We start from the raw sequence: 27,113 nt of genomic DNA, 5'->3' as shown, positions 1-27,113 counted from the left end.
GGTGTTTATAGTATTCTCTGATGGTAGTTTGTATTTCTGTGGGATCAGAGGTGATAACCCCTTTACAATTTTTTGTTGTGTCTGTTTGATTTCTTCTCTCTTTTCTTTATTAGTCTGGCTAGCAGTCTATCTATTTTGTTGAACTTCCCAAAAAACCAGCTCCTGGATTCATGGATATTTTTTCGAAGGATTTTTCGTGTCTCTATCTCCTTCAATTCTGCTCTGATCTTAGTTATTTCTTGTCTTCTGCTAGTTTTTGTATTTTACTGAGAGGGAATAACAAAAGTATTTTTAATAGCACACATTATACTTATATGATCTAAAACTATAGCTTGCAAAGACAATATGGAACTGCTATGAAAACAGAAAACAAAAGGTTCAAAATACTAGTTCAAAATCCTTAAAGTATATGTGTGTCTTCTAGGACTGGATGATTATACAGAAATTGATACTCCACACCATCATCGCTGGTAGCAACGTACACTTGTAGGACTCTGTTGGCCCAATTAATGTTTCCAGAACCTTAACAACAGCCAATATTTAATTGTCTACTCTTTATTAGTTACTAAGGGCTTATAGAAATAATATAGGGCATCTGTTCACAGAGAGTTTCCTCCTATTCACAGTCTCTCAGGGAGGAAACACGGCTACAACCCCATGTGAAATAGGCAAATGGATATGTGTAGAGGCAGACACATTTGTGGCAGGGGTAGGGGGTGGGCAGCAGCAGAGCCAGAGGAGAAGGATCTGCAGAGTCACATCTGTAGAGGGAATGAGGTGTGTTAAGGGAACTACTAGGACGGTGGAGTTGCTGGAAGACAAAGGAGGAGAGAGAGATAAGCCTGGTCCTGTAATCCTAGGAAACAGCAGGAAGGACTGCTGCACCGAGGAGTTGAAAGGACATGACTGGACATGAGTGTTTAGGAGAATAAGGTGGAAAGAATGGACTGGAGAGGTGACAAGAGTAAAGGCAGTCAGGCAGGCAACACTAAGGAAGGCTTGGGAAAGTAGACAATATGAATTATGTGAATTGGGTCATCCTAGTCATATCCAACTAAAATAAGAGTTGAGACGCCAAGCAGAAAATGCCTTCGGGATGCATAGCACCTGCTCCACAAATTATCCGAAGTGCAGCTGCTGAAACAGCTGGTCATACTCTCAAACCAGTTTTACTTAGTGGCTGCTGAAACAACAATCTGCCAGAACTCTAAGGCTAGTTTTACCTGCCACTATCACTCACCAATCAGAGCTTGACAACTCCCAATAACTTCATAGAGCCAATGGACTTTATTTCAAAACAGTATGCAGCATTTCTCTGTTTAACAAAACTCCCAACCTTCTCTTTGTTCTTTAGATATACCAAAGACCACCCTGGTCTGGGTGTATGCTCTGAAGTACAATTCTGTTTTTTTAAAAATATACATACATTCCCAAATAAAATGCTTTGCATAGAGATTTGTCTCTGTATTCCTATTTAACTTTGACAACAGATTTAGTCAGGATGGCTGAGGTATGGACTAGAAGTTCAGATCTGGACATTGTGAGTATGAACTATGGTACCTATGAACTGCCCAAATGAGTGTCTATTTTCACTTCGCAAATATTTTCTAAGAAAGTACTCCTGCATATAAAGTTAGAGCATGTTTATGCTCTAATATATTCAGGATAGTGTTATTCACAATAAAAAAACAACAACAATAGAAAAAAAACCAGAACATAACCTGAATGTCTAAAAATAACACAATGATTTAAATAACTTTAAATAATGCACTGAATGAATTCTGTTATTCATTCACTTTAAGTAAATAACTGCATAATGGATTACATTCCATCAAGCAGACAATCTGGTAAAGCTAATGATTATAAAGACCATAAAACACCACAAATCTTTTTTTTTTTTTTTAATTTTGGTTTTTTTAGAGACAACATTGTGCCATGTTATCCAGGCTGGACTCAGACTGGAACTTCAGGATTCAAGCAATCCTCCTGCCTCAACCTCTCAAATAGCTGAGAATATGAGTGTGTGCCACTGCATCTGGCCACAAAACTTTTGATATGATATTTAGCTTAAAAAGCAGGATACACAGTGTTAGTCACATCATTATTATAACCATGGGTTTGACAAATATAAATTAAGTAAAAATTATGAAATAAAATATATCAAGTAGCACTACTAATTGCATTTTCGTTGTTAACAATAGGGCAATAGTGCTGGGGATGATTACTTTTAATTATCTATTTTCCAAAATAATTTGAATACACTTATCACAACTCTCACAATGGGAAAAAGTAAACAAACTTTTTTTTGAGATGGAGTCTCACTCTGCCACCCAGGTTGGAGTGCAATGGCACAATCTTGGCTCACTGCAACCTCCGCTTCCAGAGTTCAAGCGATTCTCCTGCCCCAGCCTCCTTTGTAGCTGGGATTATGGGCATATGCCACCACACCCAGCTAATTTTTGTATTTTTAGTACAGACAGGATGGTTGGCCAGGATGGACCTGAACTCCTGACCTTACAATCCGCCTGCCTCAGCCTCTCAAAGTGCTGGGATTACAGGCTTGAGCCACTGCACCTGGCCAAAAGTAAACACACTATTTAAAAGTAAATTACATAGCATGGATTAAAACTTAATAACACAAGTTTCCTAGAAGGCAAGGGGGAAAAAAAAACCTCTCATTATTTCTGTATGTTCATATCTGCCTTTAAATCAAAACATGCCTTAGTAAATCCATCACTTAGAAAGAGTGATTCCAAGCTGTGAATACAATAATTTAAAAACTACAAATAGGCTGAAGGAAAAAAAAAGTGTCTTTTAAGAAACATGGATATGCATTCCATATTAAAATAGCTATAATTTCATAGAAGTTTTTGTTTGTTTGTTTTTGACACTGAGTCTCACTCTGCTGCCCAGGCTGGAGTGCAGTGGCGTGATCTCGGCTCCTGCAACATCCACCTCCTGAGTTCAAGTGAATCTCCTGCCTCAGCCTCCAGAGTAGCTAGGACTACAGGTATGCACCAGCACATCTGGCTAATGTTTTGTATTTGTAGTAGAGACAGGTTTCACCATGTTGGCCAGGCTGGTCTTGAACTCCTGACTTCAAGCAATCCACCCACTTCGGCCTCCCAAGGTGCTGGGATTACAGGCGTGAGCCACCGCACCTGGCCTCCTAGAAATTTTTAATAAAACTTTCTTGAATTAGTCATTTTTGAGTGCTGACATTATATGGCAACTCCAAGCTAGATACAATTTGTACTTCTCAAAATATAAATGATCTAGTTAAGAATATGAATAGAAATGGTTTTAAAACACATAAATATCAACTAAGTACCAACTATATGTGTGTGTACCATCCATATTCTCTTAACATAAATATTAAACATAATATATATATATGCATGTATGTGTATATAATAAACTTAAATAACCAATAGCAGTTCAAACCTACTTTACTTAGATTTTTTTTTTTTTTTTTTTTTGAGACAGAGTCTCACTGTCTCACCAAGGCTGGAGTGCCGTGGCCTGATCCTGGCTCACTACAACTTCCGCCTCCCAGGATCAAGCAATTCTCCTGCCTCAGCCTCCCGAGTAGCTAGGATTACAGGTGCACACCACCACGCCCAGCTAATTTTTGTATTTTTAGTATAGATGGGATTTCACCATGTTGGACAGGCTGGTCATGAACTTCTGACCTCAAATAATCCACCTGCCTCAGCCTCCCAAAATGTTGGGATTACAGGCATGAGCCACTGCGCCTGGCCAGATCTTTAATATTCTTATTTTCTTCTTTAATTACACTCATCAATTGAAGCAAATAACTTGCAATAAAATCATATTTTCCTTTTGTAGTAGAATATACAAAAAACCTAAAGTACTGTAGGCACACTTAACAGTTCTCTTAAAAATCCGAATCCAAATGTATACACTCATGTTTTTAAAACTGTCTTGAATTTTGTCACAAAGAGCTGTTAGAAAACAGTTTTTATCCACAAATTTTTCTCCTAGTTATTATACTCAACAGTTCAGTTTGGAGAAAAATGTAAGGTGATCACAGGGGAACCCACCAAACCTGCCTAAGTCCGTGTATCTAGGATACTGGTGGTTTCTGATACCTTAGATCAACATTTTCTTCTAAAAGAGAATAATACCTCAAATGATCTCCCTTAGTTTCAATGGCTCCTTACTGCTTCCCAAATAAAACCCAAACTTCTTCACACAGTATTGCAAGGCCCTCCAGAATCTGATCTCTAATTATTTTTCAGCCCTGTGCTAAAAAACAAACAAACAAACAAACAAACAAACAAAAAACACCTTTTTCTGCCACCCAGGGAGCACCATGAGCAAAGGTCCAAATGGCACACTTCCAGCCACTAGGATTTTTGCTCACAGTGCTCCCTCCACCCTGACAGATTGCTCAAGATCATACTAAAGGTCCCTTCACCCACAAAGCGTTGCTGAGCTCCTTGCTCTCACTTGGTTCTTTCTTCCTCAAGCCTGCCCACTCACCACCTGGCACTGAAAAGTACTCTACACACACTTGCTTCTTAAATGCCCAAGTCCCAGGGCCAATGGTGATCATTTTAGCCCTTGGCATATTCAGCGACAGAAGAATGGGAGCTGGGGGCCTCTACCTGGAATCAAACCCAGACACCTGCCCACCTGGCTTTCAACCTTGGCTTCCTCCGCCCTCACATTAGGTCTATCCTATTTATTAACCATTTTTTTCCTTTGTGAGAAAAAGCACTTTAAGATCTTAGCAAATTAACAGAAAAAGAAATTAACTTCTTATTCATTTTCATTACTTGATTTCCCCAAGGAAGTGCAAAACTAATGAGAGGACACAAAGAGAAGTGAAAGAGGCTTTGAGGTGCTTAGTCACTTTAAGTGGCTTCAAGAGCTGATGGAATTTGTTTTTCATCATGTCTAATTTCACATCAAAACTTATTTATAAAAGGAAAACCATGTCATATAGCTCATAACCTTATGAGCTATGAATAGAATTGAACATGGAGGGAGACTGGCAAAATGCATAAACACATTTCTTTTTCTTTTTTTTAGAGACAGGTTTTCACTATGTTGGCCAGGATGGTCTTGATCTCTTGACCTCATGATCAAGGCCCACCTTGGCCTCACAAAGTGCTGGGATTACAGTGTGAGTCACTGTACCTGGCAAGATAAACACATTTCTAAGAAGGCAAGAGCAACCAGAGATGAAGGAAGTGAGTACATAAGAGCCTGGATTAACTGAGAAGGAATCAAAAGAAGTGACAATGATGATAAAATTAACAAAGAAGGCCACAGGGCACCCCTGAGAGCAGGCTCTCGCTGTGCATCGTCAAACCAAGCTCAGCACTGCCTAAATGCTTGACGAACGCATTGAACAAATGCATTTCTCCTTAGTTCCAACATTTGCGGGCTTCAAATGTTTCATGCATTAGGCACCTGGGCTTTTGTACACAGATATCCTCTGCCTGTGACCGTCCTCCCCCAGGCTCTGTCCTTCACCTTGCTGACTCCCACTCAACCTTCAGATTGCAGCTCACATGCTTGGCATTGTTCCTCTGGAAAGTTTCCCAGCTCCCTTTTTGCTCTCTGAGTATCATTCTTTTTTTTCAAATGCTTATTGTAGTTTGTGATTATATATAGTCATGTGTTGCTTAACAACAGGGATACGTTCTGAGATGCATCCTTAGGCAATTTTGTTGTTGTGCAAACATCATAGCGTATACTTAGAAAAACCCAGATGGTGTGGCCTCCTATACACCTAGTCTATATGGTACAGCCTATTGGTCCTAGGCTATGAATTTGTATAGCATGTTACTTTACTGAATACTGTTGGCAACTAGAATAAAATCACTAGGAAATAGGAATTTTTTGGCACCATTATAATCTTACGGGACTTCTATCATATAGTTGTCCATCACTGACCAAAATGTCACCAGGTGGCATCTGACTGTAAATACATAATCAGTTCTTCAAAGTGCAGACGGTATGCTCCATGAGGGCAGAGATGGGTACATTTTTCTCAGTACCACTGTATCATCCCTAGAACTAACAAAATGCCTGGCACATAGCAGGCATCTCTGAAGCGTTTGTTACATGAATGAATGAAGGGTTTAAATATTAGTTGACTTCATGACTAGTTGAGCTTCCCACGTACACCAAAATCCAAAACTCCCAGAATGGCTTTTCCTTGCCTCTCCAGTCCCCTACATAGACACCCTCTACATGTGCAACCTGCAGATCTTGCAATGTACCACATCCTCTCATTACCTCCATGACCCTCCTGTGATGTCCTCACTTTGAAATTCCTTTCCCTGCCTAGTCTTCAGGACTCAGCTTCGGCAGTCTCTTCTGGAAGCCCCTCCTCGTCTCTCCCTCAGACTGGATTAGGTGCTTTTCTACTGTACACTCCTAACGTGTTCTGTCATAGAACTTACCTTATGTATTTATCATACTATTTATTCATATGGTTACTTGTATGTTTCTGCCATTACACTGAGTTAATCAGGGATCCAGCTAATAGTCATATGTTGATGTTATATGTGTATATTTCTGCCTTTTTTTTGTTTTTGTTTTTGTTTGAGATGGTCTCACTCTGTTGCCCAGGCTGGAGTGCAGTGGCACAATCACAGCTCACAGCAGCCTTGACCTCCCAGGCTCAAGTGATCTTCCAACCTCAGCCTCCCAAGTAGCTGGAGTTTACAGGCGGGAACCACCACCCCCAGCTTATTTTTTTTTTAATTTTTTTTGTAGAGATGAGGTCACCCTATGTTCCCCAGGCTCGTGTCATACCTTTTATAAAATATGCTTGGCACAATGTCAGACACATAGACATGTACCTGTTATACAATCTTGGTCTCTGCTGGATGAACACATTGAGTAGCCATTTTACAAACAGAAAAGAGTAGGTCAGATCACATCATGAACCAAAAGACACTTAAAGGAACTATATACGCTATGACTGAGTGTTGAATTAACTTTTTTATGATATGCAAAAATTACTTCAATCATATACAAATGTTGAAAAACAAAGCAAGAGACGCTTAGGAAAATGCCAAACACTTACAAGAAGCATCAACATGAAGGATCCCATATAGATGATCAGGAAAAACAATGAAATCATAGTTAGAGTGAGGATTCCACGTATCCACCAGTTTTTCCACCTACAAAGAAAATGTAAAGTTAGGATTTAATGTGTTCTTAAGGTTTTCTGTGTGGTTTCAGTATTGATTTGCCAGATTTAGAAATTTTCCTTAACTATACTTTAAGATTCCACTACTTCACTTTATTTAATAACAACAAACAACAACAACAAAAAAACAAAACAGCATTCATTCACACACTGGGAGATAAACTAACTTTTAAAGTTATATTAGCCAAGAAAGAAAATAATTTTTGTTAAATGTGAGTGGGGAATAAATCGTGAGGTTAGGAGTTAGGTGGTCATGGTGGATGTGAAAGTCACACATCCCACCAGGGATCACATGAAGGGGAAGAACGGGCCAGGTACAAAAGCCCTCAAAAGAGATGATGCTCAGTTAGGATGGTAGATGAATACAGTAATGATTTTAAGAAGATGGTAGAGACAGCACGGACTGCCAATGAGAAAAAGTAATGAAAGATAATACCGAACTAAAACAACAGTGATTTCAGTGAAATGAAGGAGTGAGGTGCCAGTTACCTAAGAAGTCAGCCACTGAGGATAAAGACAGATGGATGGACCCTTCTACTACTTAGTGTACTGCCTGCTTTATTTGATTAGGGGCAAAGCCTTTAGTAAAAGTATTTTCTTATTCTTGGGTCTTTCTTTGTGCCTCAGAGCAGAACCTTCCTGCTGGTACAGTGGCTGGTCCCTGCCATGCTGAGATTTGATATCTCCCAACCCTCACTGTAAGGACCAGAGATGCCTGACCATACCCCACCACCGCCATGAGCCTCACACTGCATCCCTAGTGTCCCATACAAATATCACTCCTTGTGTGAACACCACACATATGGTGTCATAAAAAATGTTGGCACTCCTGTATGAAAAGTTCAGAATAACTTAAATACATGGATGTTGATTTCTGAATTTTCCTATATACAAATGACAACTTCTACATCTGAAATTGTTGTTTTTCTTTAGGATTTTTCTGATTTTTATTAACTGAACTGGTAGCATTTAAATTATGTTACAAGAGATTTTGATTCAACTTAAAGACTAGTAACATATATGCACTGTATTCTAAGCACGGGTCCTCACTCCTCTTTTTTTAAAAAAATACAGAGTCGGCCGGGCGCGGTGGCTCAAGCCTGTAATCCCAGCACTTTGGGAGGCCGAGGCGGGTGGATCACGAGGTCAAGAGATCGAGACCATCCTGGTCAACATGGTGAAACCCCGTCTCTACTAAAAATACAAAAAATTAGCTGGGCATGGTGGTGCGTGCCTGTAATCTCAGCTACTCAGGAGGCTGAGGCAGGAGAATTGCCTGAACCCAGGAGGCGGAGGTTGCGGTGAGCCGAGATCGCGCCATTGCACTCCAGCCTGGGTAACGTGAGTGAAATTCCGTCTCAAAAAAAAAAAAAAAAAAAAAAAAAAAAAATACAGAGTCTTACTATCTTGCCCGGACTCGTCTCCTGGGCTTAAGTGATCCTCCTGCCTTGGCCTCCCAAAGTGCTGGGATTTCAGGTGTGAACCACCCCAGCCCTCATTCCCTCATTCCAAGAAATATTTGCCGCCTTCGTAAGATATGGAATTGTTTGAGCCCAGGAGTTTGAGGCCAGCCTGGGCAACATGGGAAAAACCCAACTCTACAAAAAATGCAAAAATTAGCTGGGCGTGGTGGTGTTCGCCTGTGATCCCAGCTAGTTGGGGGAGGAGGGGGTGTCAGGGAGCTGAGGTGGAAGGAACACTTGACCCTAGGAGGTCAAGGCTGCAGTGAGCCATGATTGTGCCACTATACTCCAGTGTGGGGGAAACCGTGAGATACTGTCTCTAAAGAAAAAAGATAACATTCCTTGCTTTCAACAACTCTCAGATATAGCTTAAATACTACCAACTAAACACCATTTTCAAATACTCCTTTTATCATGTCATTTCTGCACACAGGATCTAAAATACCAACAACATACATTTTTTTTTCTAGCTTCCAAGTTTCTTTATAAGGTAGTCAAATTGCACTCATTCAACTTTATTTCCCTCCACGTTTAACAAACTACGTAGACATAAACTTCTCATGCAAGCATGAGCATGGGGCAGAACTAAAAGTGAGCGTAGAGTCAAAAATGCTGTGGCTGAAAGGCTCCATGTAGTTGCACAGATATAACTAACTGTGGATTAACGGATGGATTAGGAAACTGGGCTAGGTCCCTAATCTAGTCAGAGGTAAATAAAGGACCATAAGCCAAGGCAAAATTGTGCCTCTACAAAATACACAAAAATTAGCCAGGCATGGTGGCTCATGCCTGTAGTACCCGTCACTTGGGTGGTTAAGGTGGGAAGACTGCTTGAGCCTGAGAGGCAGAGGTTGCGGCGAGCCAAGACTGAGCCACTGGACTCCAGTCTAGGCAACAGAGCAAAACCATGTTTAATAAAAAAGTAAGGCGAGGGCATAAACTTGACCAAGCAATTTCCCTTTTAGGACTTTATCTTATGGATATTAAAGCAAAGTTTGCTACAAAGAAAAAGTCCAATGTACAGGTATTTTTAATTGTGAAAATTTAGTAATAAACTGAATGCCCAGCAGTAGGTGGTGAGTTGGATAAACTAGACTATAGCCACATAACAAAGTATATCATATAGACATTAAAAACGTTCCTGAAAAGTATTTAGGAGCATGAAATGTTGTTCCTAATAATACCACCGAATAAAAATGAAAACAGTAAGGTAGAAAACAGCACAATCTATTTTTGCTTTACACACACACACACACACACACACACACGAAAAAAGCTTCAAAGAGTAAACACCAAAGTATTCTAAATATTAATGTCTTGGCAGGAGGACTATAGGATTTTTTTTTCCTGCAGGTAATGTACATTTCTTATGTAATTACTATTTTCAGTTCTATGTATCTACAAATTCTAAGCCTTTGCAAGACAGTCTATTTTCAATATTAGATTAAAAACAGAATAAAAATGTATAAAACAGATTTTGTAACATTCATGTAATCTTTGTAGAGAAGTTTCTTGAGAAGGTTGAAACCATTATACCATCCATTGTTCGTTTTCTAAAACCAATCCACTTATGAATATCATAGATAAAAATACATACATTGAAGCCACAGTAACTAGTTTAGAATGTGGTTCCATAACTTACTAGCTACATGATCCTTGATATATAATATCTGCCTACGTTTCCACATTTAAATACTTGTGTTATGAGGATGCCATGAGAATATTAGTCAATACATATAAAGTGCCTGAGGCAATGCTAGCACATAGTAAATGTTAAATAAATATTTGCTGCTGGTATTTGCTATTGTTACTTTACATCAGAAAAAAAAAATTCGTGATTAAGGAAGATCTTACTATGAATGACACACACGAATCCAACATTATTTTCACAGAATATCAACTACACAAAATTTCAGGTCTGAGATAGACTTGATGAGATTTTAACGCAAAGTTACATCTGCAAACTAGGTCATGAAAACAACTGGGAACAAGAACTATTAAAATAATCATGCTTTTAATAGTAGATCAAAGATGTGTTCTATCAGTTTAAAAATACGACAATGTTGCTTTTAACCAACGTATCCTAAAATGGTTATCCCCTACAAAGTAAAAAAAAGAAAAACATATTACATTTACTAGATATGACTAAACTATTGGTTTTCAGACTGCAGGCTATGAACCAAGGATAAAAAATCAATTGAGTAAGCTACATGCAGAATTTTTTGTTCAATAACATAGGATAGCATCAAATAGAAAAGAAATCAGAAGGTATTACATATAGCAATGGGAAGAATTCATAACATTTTTGCAGCAGTTAAAATATATATTTATGTGTGTCTTGGAATGTGGTGTACAATGTGTTTCTTACTGTGTCATAGTGTCAAAATGTTGGGGAAACTATTGTTTCATTCCAATTTGTAACACTTCACACATTAATCTGGACAAAAGCTTAGGTTTATTTTGCTTTTATAAATTTTATAATTCACATTACTAAAGCATACAATGAAGGGTAATACATAATTAGCTGAAATTTTGTAGTCATTAAACATTGTTATGTGTTGCACAAATATAAAATGGTAATGGGTTGTGGAGTTTTAGACAATAATCTTAAACTTGGTTAAAAGAAAAAAAAATACTGGCATGGTGCCATGGCTCACACCTGTAATCCCAGAACTTTGAGGAGCCAAGATGGGTAGATTGCTTGAGCCCAGGAGTTCAAGACCAGCCTCAGCAACACGGTGAAAACCCATCTTATTTTAAAAAGGAAGAAAGAAAAGAAAAAAGAAAAAAAAATACCTATTTCTGTCTGGCATTTGAAAAATAGGGAACAGAAACTATGGAGTTTTCTTTATTAGGTGTTCTGATACCAGAAAAAGCAACCTGACATGGTAAGTAGATCACAGACTTCAGAATCTGACAGCCGAAGGCAAGAATCTCAGGTCTGTATCTACTAGCTCAGTAACCTTCAATAATTACCTCTCAGTCTTGGTTTTCTTGTACTTCACAAGGTTTTAAGTGTGGATATACATTAAGTAGATAGAACTATACCTCAGGTATTAGGTGGTCTTTTTGAGCTAGAAAACTTACAAAAAGTCAGACTGATTACATGGAGAGGGATAACCTCAAAGCCTATCTTGTACACTAAGATATACTCTTCATCCAATCATACCTTGAAGATAAACCAGATAGAGCTTTCTTGAGAATCTCAGGGGTTCTATCTGAGGATGGTGGAATTTCTGGAATATCAGAATCTATTCTGGAATCCAAATCTCCATATCGGTCATCAATATCTGTTTCCTAAAATTAGAAAAACAAATTACTTTGCAAAATCATATTTAAAAAAACACATGCTTGCCAACACATTCATTTATTGCTCAGTGTGTCAAATCTCAGTTACAAAATCTGAAACAAAGAAACAACTATTAACTTATCTTGAACATCTTAGCACTACTATACTTCTTTGTTAGGAAAGTTTGATTGCCTTTGCTAAAATCTACTGTTAATAATACAAAGGATAATTTTAAACGAAAGACACAAAAGAAGCTTCCATGTTTTCTAAATCAGAAATTTACCCCTAAAATCAGATAAGTATTGTTTTGCCACTTAACCAGGAGTTCATGGTGTTAGTTCCATGTAGATTCTGATCAGCTGTTAAGAGTCCCTTTATAAATCTGATTACAATTAAAGCATCAACAATAAGAGTAGTATCTCACCTGAGTGTAGCACTTCACATATATTTTTAAACATTTCAACTTCCATCATTTTTATTAAATCCTCAAGAGAGAATCTCAATTGAAGGTCATATAGACCTCATTTCTATTTTACTGATAGGCAAACTACGATCAATAGCATTTGGTGATGAGATTTTTTAAAAAGTTATTTAAAACAAAAACTGACTTCTGAGTGCATATACAAGAGCTGAGTGTGTATGCTGGAGATGGCGGGGGCTCTAGGCCTTTAGACAAAGGTGGTCACTGCAGAATTTCCAGGGATAGGGTTTTCAAAACAGAAATTTCATGTAATGCTCAGTTTTAAGCTATAAATCTCCACTGCCATGTTCTTCCCTCTCTTACAACCTCTCCCCTCTCAAGCCCCATCCTCTCCATCCTACCCTGGCAACTTTCAGGTATGAGTGATAAACACACAGACACCTTGGGAGAGTGGCTTACAGAGGAGGAAACTGGAGTGCGGGTGCTGAACTGGGCTAGAGAAAAGAGAATATTCCCTCAAGGCAAATACAAATAGATATTGAGCAGGATATGGAGCCTGAGAAAATCCGAAAAATAAGAGCGCCCAACAATTCAGAATGTTGAGGATTCTTAATCCAAACTCAGCCCTTATTAGCTCCAAAACGTCAGCAAACATCGCCACCACTTTGAACTGTTTCCTTATCCCTAAAATGAGGCATTTAGTATAGTGTCAAGGACTTAGTAAATTCAAATAAGCAGTAAGTTAATATTATGATTCAACCAAGTCTTCTAATTCCTCATTAGGAGGCTCACCAAATATAATTTTAGCCTTTGGGAGTATTTTCAGTTTTGATAAAGCACTAATAAACTTTAGTTTTTAGTTTAGGTTACTAACTTTTTAAGTATACAATTACAAAATTAAATGTCAATGTACCAGAAATGACAAATGAAATAGAAATGTCAAATTCCCACTGTGACAGAGAATCCGTTGCCCCTGAAGCTGCTTAAATAGCAAGAGATGGTAACTAACAAACAACCAGACAGAAAATCCCCTCAGAAAACGGCAGGGCACCTGCTGTCAGTCTGATAAGCCACAGAGCTTTGACATCTGGAACAAGGGAACACATCAGGTTTTTTTTTCTTTTCCCTCCCATTTTCTTTTCACCTTTAATAACCCAGAGTATTAAGGGGGTGGTATTAAGGTAGTGGGTATGGTGACTAATGAAGCAGGTCTCTAGGGCAATATCACCATCCACCAAAAAGAGCATGCGACTAGGAATCAGGAATCACCAGCCCTAATTCCACCTCAACCCTAACTAGCAGTGAGACAAAGGACAAATCACTTCCTCAAGGGAGCTCAGACACTGGTTTCCTTACTTATAAAATACTAAAAGCATCAGACTGGCATTCAAATTGTGCTCTGAAAAATACTGAAGTTCTCTGCAAGCCACTTCCAAGTCCACTTGGCAATAATGGTGATGTGCTGCAACTCTCCTCTCCAGAGAATCAACCAGGCAGTCCTGCTTTTATTTACATCATTTAAGCTCCTGATTTCTATTTTATACCCTTTAGAGAAAAACAAAATAAAAACTTATCTAGTAATTAAAGAATGCAAGATAATTTCTAAATAGTGGCATTTTGGAGCAATGTTACTCATCTACGAGAATAGCAGGGGCCCTTATTTTACTGTATTTAAGGTATACACTCTTACAAAGATGCTAGACTTGAAAAGGAAAACAAGAGTGTGAATGGAGATCAGGGGAAGGGAAGAAGTACTGTAATACTTTTAATGATCAAATAGAGCCATGCAGCATTGTGCACGTTGAATGAAGGTATTCATTCATTTATTTTATTTATTTGAGATGGAGTCTCACTCTATCACCCAGACTTGAGGGCAGTGGTGCGATCTGAGCTCACTGCAGCCTCTGCCTCCCAGGTTCCAGAGATTCTCCCGCCTCAGCCTCCCGTGTAGCTGGGAATACAGGTGTGCCCCACCACACTCGGCTAATTTTCATGTTTTTAGTAGACGGAGTTTCATTATGTTGCCCAGGCTAGTCTGGAACTCCTGACCTCAGGTGATCCGCCTGCCTAGACCTCCCAAAGTGCTGGGATTACAGGGGTAAGCCACCGGCTGAAGGTATTTAAGATGTTTACAAGAACCTAAAAATTCATAGCTTCTTTTTCTCAAGCTCATAACTTAATGATCCTCAACTTTCTATCTTGGGCCTGTGTTCTCCCACCACCACGTGATCTCGTGGACCACAGATGACTCCTGGTAAATTTGTCTCTAGCTTCCAACATGCCATCTCTAGGTGGTTTTCCACTGGCATCATCTGTAATTCAACATAAGCAAATGGACTTCTCTCTATTCCACATCAAAATGCTGCCTCCTCCTATAATTCCTGCTTTGGAGAACCATCAATCCAGTTAACCAATTACTCAGATAAGAAACTTGGGCATCAACTTAACACTTCACATCTGCTTCCTTTAACCAACACATTCAGTTGGCACCAAATCTGTCATTTGTCTTTCCTTCCATTTCTTTTTCTTTTTTCTTTTTCTTCTTTTGAGAGAGGGTCTTACTCTGTCACCCAGGCTGAAGTGCAATGCAGTGATCTTGGCTCACGGCAACCTTCAGACTCCTGGGCTCAAGCCATCCTCCCAATCCAGCCTTCTGAATAGCTGGGACTACAAGTATGCACCACCACCTGGCTAATTGTTTTGGCATTTTTCATAGAAATGGTGTATCACCATGTTTACCAGGTTGGTCTTGAACTACTGGGCTCAAGCGATCTGCCCGCCTAGGCCTCCCAAAGTGCTGGGATTACAGACATGAGCCACCCATGCCTGGCCTCCCTCCATTTCCATTTTCATTTACTGTACAAGCCTTGCTGAGCATCACTTTCTTCTGTCAACATGCCAGAGGCTTTTTTGGAGAATTTTATCCAAAATTTCTATGAAAACACAAAGGACGAGCGAAAACAAGTTTGAAAAAAGAATAAAGTTGAAGGACTTATATTACCTGTTTTCAAGAGTTCTTATGAAGCTACTGTAATCAAGACAATGTGGTATTGGCATAAAAGACAAAATGATCAATGGAAAAGAATAGTCCAGAAATAAACCCACACACATATGGTCAACAAATTAACAACAAAGTTGCAAAGGTAATTCAACAGACAGTACTGGAACAATTTTAAAAAAGCACCTTGATCCACACCTCACACCACATATAAAAATTAAATCAAAACAGATCATAGACATTTACATTAAGCTATAAATCTTCCATAAACTCTCTGGGACCTTGGTTGGTCAAAGCTTCTTAGTATAACAAAAGTATTGTCCACACACACACAAAAAATGATAATTATAACTTCATCAAAATACATTGATTGAGGCAAGAAAATAAAAATAGCTCAGAGCTGACTGAGCTATGTGAGGTATGTAAAGTTTATCAGGCCCCTGAGTATGGGACTTCAGTCACACCATGCAAGCCTGGGAGCAATTACTTAAAGGCATTTTGTTCCAGACTCACTGTCTCACTCCTTATCTTCCTAGAATCTGTGATACAAAGAATTACCTATAGTCAATCGATAGTTTATTTTTATGTAAATTCTTGTTAAATAACTTAGGAACTGCCTTTTCTTTTTTCCTGAAAAACTCACTTGTAGGCTGGCTTGGTAGCTCAAGACTGTAATCTCAACACTTTGGGAGGCAGAGGCGGGTGGATCACTTGAGGTCAGAAGTTCGAGACCAGCCCAGCCAACATGGTGAATACCCCATCTCTACTAAAAATACAAAAAATCAGCCAGGCGCAGCAGAGTGCACCTGTAATACCAGCTACTTAGGGGGCTGAGGCAGGAAAATTGCTTGAATCTGGGAGACAGAGGTTGCAGTTAGCCAAACTGCGCCACTGCACTCCATCTAGCCTGGGGCACACAGCAAGCTCCATCTAAGGAAAAAAAAAAAAACAACCTTGTAACTGCTGCTCATCAGAGTGTACATTCAGGGCAACTTGACCCTAAGCTCCAAAGTGGCCATCCTCAAGCTTTGGGCTCAAATAATCATATATTCGAAACTCATTATTTAAGGTTGACAGAGGATGCAAACGTATGCTGTAAACCTACCAAGACAAGGAAGGAATACCTCTGAGAGGATAAGTCACCTAGGTCCCTAGCTGGTATCCTTATCTTCTTTTATCCTTATATTGCGTATACCTTTTTGTATCAACCTCATATTTATTAAAAGCAGTATGCATTATTACAGATAGGACTACTATATGCAGAATTCCAGGGCACTATCTACATTGAACTCTACATGAATAGTGTGCCACAGAATTGTTCAAACCCGCAACTCTGAGACAGTTCAAGTACAAGCATAGTTTAAGTGGGTGAAAAAATAAAAAGCATAATTTTGAAAGACGAGTCTAACTTGGTTTCCCAAATCGGGATTTTTAGATACTGAGATAAATGTAACGTTCCAGATGGGCCTAATAAATATTCACTGACCCACATACAGCCCCACATTGTTTGTGAAATGACCTGCTTGAGACTGGAAGGTAGCAGAGAGCCAAACCTTAACTGTCAGGGTGTCAGATCCCACCTGGGCCAGCCAGGTGATAAAGTCAGATTGGCTACATCAGCCTTGCAGAAAGCTTTTAAATAGCTGGACATGGGTTCTGGCAAATAAAGGGAACACAACCACAGCCAGAAAGTAGAAAAGCAACACTGCTTTCTTAGCCATGAAGTTTGCAAAAAGCAGCTATAAATTTCTATAGGTATGAGCTCCTCACTCTGAACTAGACTCTTTTCTCCCATCTTGTGCCTTTCAATTTCATATTTCAAAAGCTTAAAATCTTGATAGTTCTGAGAAAAATCTTAAGCAAACATTTAATGACATAACCTGAAAAATATCTTTCACCTCTTTCTGATGATAAGAAAATAAGTAAATACTTAGAGAAATAATAAACTTGGGGTATCTCAGGGATGATCAAATGATTGGTTGGCCGGGCATGCTGGCTCATGCCCGTAATCCCAGCACTTTGGGAGGTGGTCAAGGGTTCAAGACCAGCCAGGCCAACATGGTAAAACCCTGTCTCTACTAAAAATACAAAAATTAGCCAGGCATTGTGGCAAGTGCCTGTAATCCCAGCTACTCAGGAGACTGAGGTGGGAGAATTGCTTGAACCCGGGGGTTGGATTTTGTAATGAGACGCGATCATGCCACTGTACTCCAGCCTGGGTGACAGAAACTCTACCTAAATACATAAAAACATGTACATACATACAGCAATTGGTCATTAATGAAATTAGTTTCTCTCCATTTCTAGAGTCGATGCAAAATGTGATGTCATTCTCATTAAATAAGTTCTGAAACATTTCTCAACCAAATAAAGTGTAAACAGCTGTAAAATGAAATAAAAGCTAATCATTTCTTGTAATTGATCATAAGTAAGTAAGGAAATACTTGAAGTGCTGTTTTAAACCTAGGCGCCAGAAATCACCCAATTACAGGCTTTCAGCCAAAAATTTCTAATCCAATGTGAACATTTCATAGATTCAAAAAGATAAAATTAGTCCAAAATCACACAAGGTATTAAATTTTTAAAAATGTTTTAATTGATTTTATACATTTAGGACCACACACCTGATTTCTCCTTTACATTTTTTAATTAGAAAATTTCAGGTAAATCCTAGCTCTAAATACCGTGATCCTGAGCAGGGCGTTTAGGCTGTCAAATTCCAATTTCTCACATGTAAACTAAAGCTATCTTCCTTGTCTATGTGATTGTTAACATGCTCAAATTGATATTAATTATAGGCAAGTATTTTACAAATTATAAATTATCTTGCACTAGTAAATTAGTTTATATCATTATTCCATGCAGTGAAACTTTATAAATCAAGAGATTAGTATATTCTACAGTTAGTTGCTGAGCAACAAATCCCCACACCATTTTCTCAGAGTATAAAAAAGCCACAAAAGATAACATTCAAGCAGTGTTTTGCTTATAATAGGCACTCAACAAGCATTTACTGAATGCACAGAGCCAAGCTAAGCCTCAAGAAATATGTTTATAATTTCCTAAATTACCTATGTTCTTTACACTGAATTAAAATCTGTATTTTTGGAAAAGACATCCCCAAACATAGAATAGTTAAAGGAAAACAAACACACCAAACCCTAGTATTTATCTGTGTTAACTGGGAAGAAATATGAGAGTCTATTCTACAAAAATGAAATTCAGAAACACATAAAGAATACTCATATAACATGTGTATATATCTTAATTTTTCTTCATAATTTTCCAGAAGATATTAAGTTGTCTCACTTTTCCCCCAGTGTATTTTGACAAACAAAATATTGTTTGCATTAAAAAAGAAAAGAAACTTATTTTGAAGAATATGAGTCTCATTAAATTATTAGGCCCAGAGAGGCATTTAAAATGTGACAGCAGTCATATCTCTCAATTGGTTGAGCTAAACAATTACTTCTTCAAGCCACTTGCTATGTTGGTTCTGGGCTGATACCAAGTAGCCATAAAATGCCATACACTAGACACTGTAACTCATACCTTACATTTTAAAAATGAATAGCCAATCACTCATCAATATTATCTCTGTAAGGCAATGAGAATTCCTGTCAAACAACTTTGTATCAGCCCATTCCTTGTTACTTTTTGCCTTTAAAAACTTGCTTATAACAAAGGCCAACCAAGGAACTCCCCCAGACAACTTGGAAGTATGTCCCAGGCAGTTGTTCTCACTTTGGCTCAAGCAGTGTTTAAATTTGGTTCAAGTAGCATCTTTAAATTCTATGTTGTGCCTCAGGTTCTTCCTTAGGATGACAGACTCAAAAAACCCACTGTGGTACACACACATCCAAAGCTTGATGTAGTTGATAACATTCTATGGTAATACCTCTCAAAATAATAAGAACATGAATTGTTTAAAGATCATAAACTGTAAGTAAAAATTCACGTGGTAACCCTCAGATATTCTTTAGAAATCTCAAGTTAACTACCATTCCTCACCCATACATAGCTTACTAATACATTACCATGCCTTTATGATTCACTCTTTCATTAGTATAACTTTAGTATTCCTAGAAACTCTTGCTGGGAGTTCAGGTTATTTACAGAAATTTCTAAAAGACGCATCAACTATTTGAAAGGAAGTATCAATGAACAGTTTAGTCCTCAGACTGAAAACTTTTGCCTCAAAATCCTTATCTGACTTATCCATCAAACCCAAACTGTCATATTGTGACCCTTACCCAATCCTAATCAATTCCCCACATTAAAGACCTGCCTTAAACCAAACTTCCAACTCTCAAATAAGTTACACCTTGCCTTCCCCCCCTGAAATACTACCAAGGCTCTGTGTAAGTGTTCTCCTTCACTGCAGTAGGCTAAAAACCCAGCTCTGTCTTATCACTTGGTTTGGTTGCTATTAGAGACCAGCTAGCATTTTTGAAAAACGTTATTAAATGAAATGAATATGCTGTGCATGATAAAAGCTGAATCATGGAAAATTATTTAGGTGGTAATATTGACTGATAATTGATCAACAATTAGGGAGTATCAGCCCAAATGGTAGCCCAGAAATCTTGATCTGAACATTAATATTTTTATTAATGGCCTAGATATAGATGAAAAACTATAAAAAATGTTCATTATACTTATAGGTGACATCAGCATAACCTATAGTGAAGTCTATCAAAATGAAGAAGTAATTTACAAGAACAAAATCGGGCTTTTTGTTTATAAAAACAAAATAAAGGCCTGGCATGGTAGCTCACGTCTGTAACCCCAGCACTTTGGGAGGCCAAGGCGGGTGGATCACAAGGTCAGTAGTTCCAGACCTGCCTGACCAAAATGGTGAAACCCTATCTCTATTAAAAATACAAAAATTAGCTGCACATGGTGGCGTATACCTGTAATCCCAGCTACTTGGGAGGCTGAGGCAGGAGAACTGCTTGAACCTGGGAGGTGGAGGTTGCAGTGAGCTGAGATTCCACCACCGCACTCCAGCCTGGCGATAGAGTGAGACTCCATCTCAAAAGAATAAATAAATAAAGTAGACAAAATGCAGTGTTGAAGCCCAGACTGTATCCCAGGGCAATAAATGGACAGTGGGATAACCAGTGAATTTCCAAATAAAATCTGCAGTCTAGATGAAATTATAGCTATGTTAATTTCTTAAGTTTTGACAAACGTACGATGGTTACGTAAGATATAAACCTTAGGGGACAGTCAGTGAAAAGTACACAGAAATCTTTGTAATCCTTCTATAAATGAAACCAACCACCTTTACAAAAATTATAAAGGTGAGAAAATCATGACAGTGAAAAAAATCTGACCTAACCAGCTCTATCTTGCCTTTAACCTTTAAGCTGCCCATGGTCATTCCCAAGTAAGAACCAAGCTAACTCTGGTAGAAATCTAGTTTATAGGTTAAATGATAATAGCCCTTCCCTAAACTAAACTGCCTTTATAAAACTAACAAAAGGTCACAAGTTTAGGATTATGAGAGGGAACTGAATTTTGCTGAGATTATATGTAAACAACTACCAGCCACTGCTCTGGAGATCACAAATTATAACTTCTCCAATTACTCCTATACATAGTATCCCTAATAAAGAAGCGAAGATTGGCCTTTTAAAAGATAGACCCCTTTCAGATTCTTACATTTCTGATGACTGGATAACTCCCCGCAGACCAACAACTCCTGTGGCCCCCACCCAGAAGTAGACTCAGCATACAAGGACCACTTTCCATACCCCTATGATTGCCTCCCCAACCAATCAGCAGCACCCATTCCCTAATCCCCTGCCCATCAAACTATATTTTAAAAAGTCTAATCTCCAAATTTTGGGGGAGGCTGATTTGAGTACTAATAAAATTACGGCCTCCTGTTTAGCTGGATCTGTGTGCATTAAACTCTTTCTTTATTGCAATTCTCAGTTCTATCTGGGCAGCAAGAAAAACCTGTGGGGTGGTTACATAAATCAAAGTTATTCCAAAATTAAAAGTTTATTTAAAAATAATAATGTATTTATAAAAGAAGCTGCATACATCTCAAATGGAGGACGGAAGTTAACTGATCTCTGAATTGTTTTCCCCTCAAATTCACAAACCAAACTCTCTAAGTAGCAGCCCCATGCCCAAGCACACACAGACCTTACCTGAAAGCACACTATTCCGCGTGTGTTCCCCTTGAAGGGTCGCAGCTTCAATATGCACCCTCTTTACCCTCTTTTCTCCCACTTCAGGGTGTAGCAAGTAAAAGAAATCAGAATATTTCACCCCAAATTATACTTCTTTGACTTTGTTTTGTTTTGTTTTTTGTTTTTCTGGTTTTTTTCCTTTTTTTTTTTCTTTGACTTATTTTAAGATGGCTATTCAGAGGGCCTGCAAACAAACAGCCCTGCAAAGCTGTCTTTTGTGAGAGAGATTTGCATCTGTAGAGAAAATATGCATTGATACAACCAGGCCTTCTCTGAAATCCTCTCTTACCTGGATCTAAGAAAGAGTAACTGAGAGTCTGACACCTTTAAAGCTCTGAAAGAAACATTCACCATCTATTCTCTCAGAGGGCTGCTCCCTATGAGGTTTCAATTACATGACAGGACCATCTTTGCCTCAAGATGGTATATAAGCTTCTGTACACCCTTCTGGGGTTCAGGTAATCACTCTGTCTCCCACCTCCCACCCCACAAGTTAATAAATTTGTATTCCATTTCTCCTATCAATCTGCCATTAATCTCCTGTTAATCTCTTCTAAGTTTTTTTCTGGCAAGTCTTCAGAGCACAGAGGGAAAGTTTTCCCTTGGTCTCTATATAAGTCAGGTCTTAGCTCTTTCCCTTACAATGCTCATTCCCAGTCAACCCATCAGATCCTCACCAGCCCACTTCCCTGCTGACCCGAATCTGTGGCCATCCACTTCAATCCTGGCTTTGCTGATTCTCTAATTCTCTACGTCCTAGACCTCTGGCATTCCCTAGGCCTAAATCATTCCCACTGCTTTTCTTCTTCTCTATCTTGCCTATTAAATGGGGATATTCCTATTTAATATTAAATGGGGATATTCCTAACACATAGAGTCACATAACACCAAATATGACTGGAACACATTTGAACTGTCATTTTTGGGGAGTGTAATACGAAATGACCAAAAGGTAACTATTATAGAACTATACAGGAAGATTCAACTGAACACAAATTTATTGTGTACCAAATTATTTACAAATATATACGAATATAAATATATATGAATTGGGTTAAACAAAGTTGTTTCTAAGATCCGTTGAAGCTTATTGTTTCTGAGTTCCTACTTTACTAAGAAAACTGAAGGCACTGAACACTTGGTCTTCTCCTTTCTGCTTTTCAAAATGTTCCTGTATCCTCCTTTCATTCCTTCTTTCTTAAGGAAGGAACATATATCCCTCTTTTTTTTTTTCCTTGGATATCCCAATAATCCTCTACCCCATGTTTGCTTTCTTTTTCCTAGGGCCGGCCTATTGTCTTCAACGTCTTTACTCACTTGGCTTTTACAGAAATATATATTTCCCCTCCCCTAAAAAGAAAAATCTTTGTTAATCCTCCTGTCCTCTCTAGCTGCCATCCTGTATTCCTTTCCCTGCCACTTTATAACAATAACTACCAACATTTTACCTCTCAGCTTCCTCAACCTAAACCTGCTTCTACTTAGATCTTTTGCTAAATTCCATTTTCTTTTTCAGCCCTTATTCCTAAGCACCACTGATGATATCCTCTAAGCCAGGGGTTCCCAACTCCCAGGCCATAGACCAGTACCGACCTATTAGGAACTGGGCTTGTTGGGAACCCGGCCACAGAACAGGAAGTGAGTGGCCAGCGACTGAAGCTTCCTCTGCATTTACAGGGGCTCCCCATTACTTGCATTACCGCCTGAACTTCACCTCCAGTCAGATCAACAGCAGCATTAGATCATCATAGGAGCATGAACCCTGGTGTTCACTCAAGGGATCTAGGCTGCAGGATCCTTATGAGAAACTAATGCCTGATGATCTGTCACTGTCTCCCATCACCCCCGCATGGGACTCTCTAGTTGCAGGATAATAAGCTCAGGGCTCCCACTGATTCTACATTATGGGGAGTTGTATAATTATTTCATTATACATTACGATGTAATAATAATAGAAATAAAGTGCAATAAATATAATGTACTTAAATCGTCCTGAAACCATTCTCCTGACTCCATCCGTGGAAAAACTGTCTTCCACAAAACTGATCTCTGGTGCCAAAAAGGTTGGGGACCACTGCTCTAAGCAATGCCTCCTCCTTTTGCTCTCAGGACCTTCATTATCTCTTCCTCTGTATCTCCAACCCTGTGCCTAGAATGCTGACTCAAGAAAAAACCCCATACGTCCTTTGCCTAGAACACCCTACCCAAACCTTTGCAAAACTGGTGAGTCCCAAGAATTTTTCCTTCCCAGCTCAACCCCCGCCCACTGGTTAGAGCTTTTCCTGTAGTCTCCAGGTAGAGGCCAAGCATGCCTCTATACTAACAATGAGCCTTGTACAGACTTCTAATAACTCTAACTCATATATGTCTCCTCCAGGACTCCTTGAGGGGGTCCCTTGTCATTTTTCAAGTACCACTCCAACATTTAACACTTGGGAACATTCTCCTGCAGTTAATAAGTACTTTTTTCACATGTTAATTCTCTGGATCACTGAGCCTTCTCTCAGCATAAGTCACTAGTCCGGATATGATAATAACACTATTATCAAAACACTACAAAATGGCAATGCATGGGAGTGTATTATAATAGCAGAATACAATATACCTCCTTCACTTCTTTCACTAATTCCCCAAGGGTTTTGCTTTTACTGCAACAGAACAAGAAGCCCCTTAGAGTTTGAACTGACCAAATATTAACCAGCCTCCAATGTGCAAACTGATTTTAAAATAGCCCTTGACCTGGAAATGTAGGTGTATTCAAAGACACACCCTGATAAGAAAGGACAGACAGGGATAGAGTTCAACATCAATAAGGTTGCTAAGTCGAAAGTTCCTTGTGATAAACTCTAAAAGTATTTTAGATATGGTTTGAATATGTTCATCCTTGTCTAAGAAATCGTGACAAAACAGGTTACATATAACAATGTCTACTTTCAGAAAACAAAATCCAGCTGGACATGTATTAAGGAAAGCCAACAGTACGGCACTGATAAATAAATATGCAGCGAGGTAACTCAGTCACAGATAGCTAGAGACAACAGTTTTAATGAGTCAAATCACACCACAGAGTAGTTTCCATTTTAAATACATTATGGTGTTAACAACAACAACAAAAAAACTTAATTCCAAAGATACTTTATGCATGGCTTCCTGAACATTTTTTCTCTTACTAAAAGCTTGTTAGCTTTATCGAGTTAAGGAAGTCAACATGGAGAAGCTGGCATTTCCTTGCTGCTAAACTATACCAGTGCTAAAAACAAAACAAAACAAATCTCAACCTAATTAATTCTATTTTGGGTCTAGTTTCCAAGGCAGTTTTCACAAAGACTATTCTCAGCCCACTGTTTCTAGTTTTGTAACTTCAACCTTCAGTAGCTGGAAATTGTTACATTTTAGGTAATTCCTTGACACATATGTTCTATTACAGATGCATTTTATTCCACTAATTACCATCAAGGGTAAGAGGAAAAAAGCGTTACCCCATTGATTCTAAAGTTTTAGTCCTGAGAATCATGTTTATTTCGTGATATCATGTGATATGTTCCTATTAGGGCTTTGTAATTTGGGGTACATGAAATTCATTAACATCAACTTTCACGTGGAATCCTCCCCAAATCAGAACTGCCAGAAATTCTCAGTAATCACATAAACCAGAAGAAAAGGAATCAGGAAACTTAAGTTCTAGTTTCAAGAGGCACGAACTTGACCTTGGGCAATCCACCTCACTTCTGTAATTCAAACTGCAATGTCTGCTTCCAAGGTGTGCTTCTAGAAGAAGTTTACGTGTTTCAGGCTTCCCAAATAAAATGGAATTTTCTAAACAAACGGTTTTGTAAATCAATCTATTCGCTGGCCCAATTTCCCAAACCACCCAGTCTATAAGGTCATAAAACTGCATTTCTTCACAAGTTCTTCCTTGTACCACTGTATTACCAAACACAGCCGAATTTCTTTTCTAGTTTTAAATAGTAATATTACATCTACTTACTCTTAAATGTGAAAGAAGAGTAATCTATAGAAAAGGGAGTGAAAAGTCTTCATGAATTAACGTGTCGAGTTAAATGAAATCTACTGGTAGACAGAAGAATTGCACTGTCTGAGGTGTACTCAAAAGAAGCTGGAAGGTTACTACTATGTCACGTGCATGATATTTTCAAACCTCCAAAATCTATCATACTGAAAAAGGATGGAGGAAATAAAAGTGCAGGTGGGGTAGCGCGAGAAGCCAAGCCTCTTGCGTCAGGATCCAATGAAATGCTAGAGCCCAAGGTGCACGTCTCCAGTCCTTACTTTGTTCCCTCTACCGAGAAGAGGAGTGAGGTGGCAGCTACAAATTTGCAGCCCCTAGGAGGGCAGGTCTGCATCCTGATTCCAGCGTCGGCCCCAGATCCTCAAGAGGGGACCGGAAAGGGATGAAGCTAAACTGCAGCCTGGCTGAGCGACCCAAGTATCCCAGGCCGCGGCCGCGGTCACCCTGGGAACCGCACCGCCACTGGGATCGGGGATCCAGACCCCCTCTGGGGAAGCAGGAAGTCTTGCCAGGCAGCGAGGAAGGTGCGCGGGCAGCCTGCAGCCTCACCTGACGCTCCACCGGCCCCACCCTTGCTCTCAGGTGTCCCGCTTCCAAGGACCCAGTCAGGGCGCTGCGTCCCCCTCTCGCGGCTCCACTTACTTTGTCGCTGGTGCTCTCGGTTTCGTGGTCGCCGCCGGCTGCCTCTCCCTCGCGGGGTGGGGGAGCCACCGCTTCCCCTGGGCCGGGGCAGCCTCCCCGGTGCCTCAGCTCCAACATCTTCCGCTCCCGCGCCGCCGTGGCGGCCTCCTCAAGCGCCCCGAAACCTGAGCTGCGCGCGGGGTACTGCAGGCGGGGCGCCCCGCCACCTCGCAGCCGCGCCCTGGAGTCCCACGGAGCCGCTGCCACTAACGCTGCCCCAGCATAGAGCGGCCGCCGCGCCGGTCACCTCCAAAACGGCATCAACGAGAGAGCGCTCGAGGCTGCCTGCAGCGAGCGCGGCTCCAGCGGAGGGGCGGGCCCCGGGGGCCGTCTCGAGGTCCCGGGCAGGCTCCCGGCGCCCGGCGCCAGCGGAGAAGGCGGGGACGCGGCCTCCGGTTGCCAGGTGCGCGTCTCCACGCAGAGGCCCAGGTGGGAGGAGGAGAAGAGGCGGGGAGAAAAGGAGGACGCTCGACCCGCTTTAGCGCCGCGCGGGGCTCCAGCCCCGGGCAGGCTCCTCCCGCCCCGCCCCGCCTCCCAGAGCCGGACTCAGAGTCGGCGGCTCCCGGCGCGGCACACCTCTCCCGGCCCGGACCCGGCGATCCGGCTCTCCCGCCGCAGGCCCCGCCCCTCTGCGCTGCACTGCGGCTCCCACAGCCCCGCCCCCTCGGTGACGTCACGGTCCCGGCCCGCGGCCCCGCCCCCGCCTCTGCGTGCGGGCAGGTGGGGGCCTGAGAAAAGGTGGGAGCGGCGGGGCGGGAGGAGGCGGGAGGAGCTGGGAGGCGGAGGCGGGGCCGGCGCAGGCTGGAAGTGAGCTGGGAACTCTTGTCCGC

The 27,113-nt window shown here is 40.2% G+C and overlaps 1 protein-coding gene across 1 annotated transcript in view; it reads right to left on the bottom strand.

Moving 5' to 3' along the window:
* The window catches only part of CDS1 (CDP-diacylglycerol synthase 1), a 64,591-nt gene extending 37,714 nt beyond the window's left edge, over positions 1 to 26,877 (bottom strand). The window contains exons 1-3 of the mRNA XM_017530252.2: positions 26,245 to 26,877; positions 11,828 to 11,955; positions 7,070 to 7,166 (exon numbers count right to left, since the gene is read on the bottom strand). Of these exons, the coding sequence (XP_017385741.1) occupies positions 7,070 to 7,166; positions 11,828 to 11,955; positions 26,245 to 26,361 (342 nt within the window). The 5' untranslated portion in view covers positions 26,362 to 26,877. The remainder of the gene's footprint in view (positions 1 to 7,069; positions 7,167 to 11,827; positions 11,956 to 26,244) is intronic.
* Positions 26,878 to 27,113: the final 236 nt, after the last annotated feature.

This window comes from Cebus imitator, unplaced genomic scaffold, assembly GCF_001604975.1.
Source record: "Cebus imitator isolate Cc_AM_T3 unplaced genomic scaffold, Cebus_imitator-1.0 Scaffold64, whole genome shotgun sequence".
In the NCBI taxonomy this organism is placed as follows: domain Eukaryota; kingdom Metazoa; phylum Chordata; class Mammalia; order Primates; family Cebidae; genus Cebus; species Cebus imitator.
Note: the sequence above shows the minus strand (reverse complement) of the source record. Positions and strands in the feature narration are given on the sequence as shown.